This window comes from Mytilus californianus, unplaced genomic scaffold (genome assembly GCF_021869535.1).
Source record: "Mytilus californianus isolate M0D057914Y unplaced genomic scaffold, xbMytCali1.0.p SCAF_6, whole genome shotgun sequence".
Classification (NCBI taxonomy): Eukaryota; Metazoa; Mollusca; class Bivalvia; order Mytilida; family Mytilidae; genus Mytilus; species Mytilus californianus.
The window spans coordinates 52500823-52503412 of record NW_026262712.1 but is presented as its reverse complement, the minus strand read 5'-3'; the positions used below and the strand labels follow the sequence as shown (position 1 = coordinate 52503412).

At 33.4% G+C, this 2590-nt stretch overlaps 1 protein-coding gene across 1 annotated transcript; it reads left to right on the top strand.

Annotated features, from left to right (window-relative positions):
• The first annotated feature begins 507 nt into the window (after positions 1–507).
• LOC127706136 (uncharacterized) lies at positions 508–2383 on the top strand. Its single transcript, XM_052210586.1, has 3 exons — positions 508–759; positions 1385–1612; positions 2131–2383. Exons 1-3 carry the CDS (start codon positions 609–611, stop codon positions 2340–2342), a joined length of 591 nt encoding a protein of 196 aa, XP_052066546.1. The 5' UTR covers positions 508–608; the 3' UTR covers positions 2343–2383.
• Positions 2384–2590: the final 207 nt, after the last annotated feature.

The following is a 2590-nucleotide window of genomic DNA, read 5'->3' as shown; positions in this document are numbered from 1 at the left end:
ATAAAAGTATGGCCGACGCAACTAAAATGAAAATTTGAAAGCACTTTGCATGCATAACGTTACGTTTTGTTACGCACAGTTCTTCGTCTGTGTAGCCACTCCCATAGTTCACAAAAGAGGCAACGTCACTGAAGCCTATTGTTCGACGTAAGGAAGAAAACATCGGCCGAAAATCGGCCCGTGGCAGTCTACGTAGCACATATTGGTAGTATTTACAAATCGGCCTAAAATCGGCCCGTGGCACAGAAAACGTTAAGAAAAAAAAAAACAATAGCCTGCATGTGTAAACAGTTGAAAAATAAGTAATATCCAAAGCCAGACATCAACATTTTTTCCCCATAATTTGATAATTTGCTCCTTTATAAAAGGACCTGAAATTACTAAAAATAGAATAAACTATTTTAAAATTATTAAGATCTTTTTAACGATTTTTCTGTATTACAAAATAAACATTCAAACATACTGTAAATATACACGTATGATATAATGATACAAAACTAATGCTTAGTTTGCGTGTTTAACTTTTTTAGTAGAAAACGTCGGATTTCTGTTTCTGGGAGTATCGGAACGACACAATATATCTTGAAGTGAGTAAATCACAAGAAAAAATGATTGTGCCCACTTTTTTTCTGATTTCTTATTTGTCAATTATAAATGGATATGATTCAGAGATGTTTCAAAAATTGCAATCAACGATGAACTACAACACTGCAACGTTATCTAAAATGCTGAAAGAATTACTTCGGAGAATTCCAAAGGGTATGTATACGTGTATATTGCGATACTATATTGTATTTAATTAAACAAATGAATTTTGCAAGACCTTATCCAAATCAACAATGTCCCTTGCCATACTTTGTCATATGCCCAAACATATCTGCGGTTTAGACTTTACATTACGCGATATTGTAAACCTTATTCCCAGTAGTAACGATGCAGAAATAAATATCGATAGATCACAAAAGCTAAAATAGTTGACGTTATTACAGTTCTTTTTCTGCAAAAATCTGTTATGTCAATATTACGTTAACCTCAGAGTTCAAGGAAGGAGTAAACATATTGACATATTGATGTATGCCCCATCTGTATTAGACTGAACTTTGCACTCTTATCTCGCTTGCTACTCTGTAGTGTCCAGCCTTTTCACTGCATGCAATTATGAATTGTTAGATAAAAAATGAAATCAACTCCTTCTTTTGTCTATAATGTGTTTGAGTGTCTTAGAGCGAACAACTTTTCAATAATTTTAAAGTTTTATACAATTGCTACACTACTTTATTTGAACACTTCGAAACATGAGTAATCAAGAGTAAACAAAGGGGCGTGCGAATCATGAAGTGCATGATTATCAGTGATTTATTGATGTTGAAATTTTCATCCACAGATCCAAAATACGTCCAACTGAGTGAAGTTGCATATAGGAAACAAACCAAGCAAAGTTCAGACTATCTGTTTTATGCCAGTGCCAGTGCCAGAGCCAGTGCCGCTGTTGATGGAAATTTTAACACATATTCCCATACAGGATTGGACGTTTCGCCTTACTTGGAGGTTGATTTAGGGAAAGAATACAAAATATTTAGAATAGAAATTTTCAATAGGAAAAGTTGTTGTGGTAAGTACTGTAATCGCGTAAGCAAGCCAATTGACTTCAATGAATTCAAATCTGATTTTTATATAGATGTAATTCACTAATAACTAACAATTAGCTTTTTCACATGGTTCGCCTTTTTTGTTTTGTAATGTGTTCGTTACACATTTCGAAGGCACAATATGTATGCGTCAAGATTCCGTTACATGTCTTTAATTCAGTGTATCCGTCTTGTACAAGTTAGAGTTTCATACATTATATCAATGTTCCCGTCCTGAATACGATTATTGAATACCGACAAGACATTAAACTGTTGCCAAATGTGAAGACAGTTTTATGGTCATCTAGATTTTATTGTGTTTGCCTAATTAACATTAAGAATCCCGCGATTGGTTTTGTCAGCACTTTCATATATATTTTTTTCAAATTCATATTACTTAAAAAAAATTTTTTTGTTTACCTAATTCTGTATCATAATTGAAATAACTTTGTGTTTCATGTTTTTAACCAAACTTCATTATCTATTAAATCAAATATTTCAGGAGAACGACTTCACGATTTGGACATAACAACTGGACCATCACACAATCAGATGTATTTGTGCGCTCAGTACAAAGGACCGGCTGGTAAAGGAGAACATCTTGTTTTTAAATGTAACCATAGTCCCAAATATGCACGTTACGTGAGGTTAACGATCAAAGGGAGAGAATACCTCCATGTTGCTGAAGTCAAAGTTTATGCATTAGATGATTGATCTTATTAACTTTGTTGTTAAATAAAAGATTACAAAACTTTCCAAGACTGTCGTCTGTGAGTATTTCTTTTTTTTTCTCAATTAAATAACAGACCTAGGTATTCAGTGTAACTCACATTATCAATCTTTGAGAATGAATTTTATGAGGAAGCCTTTTTGGATTGAATGTATTTGCCTTTGAAGCCTGTTGAATTGGTTCTGATTGTGTTGATTCTGGTCGTATCTGTTGGAATGATAAGTTCATATCA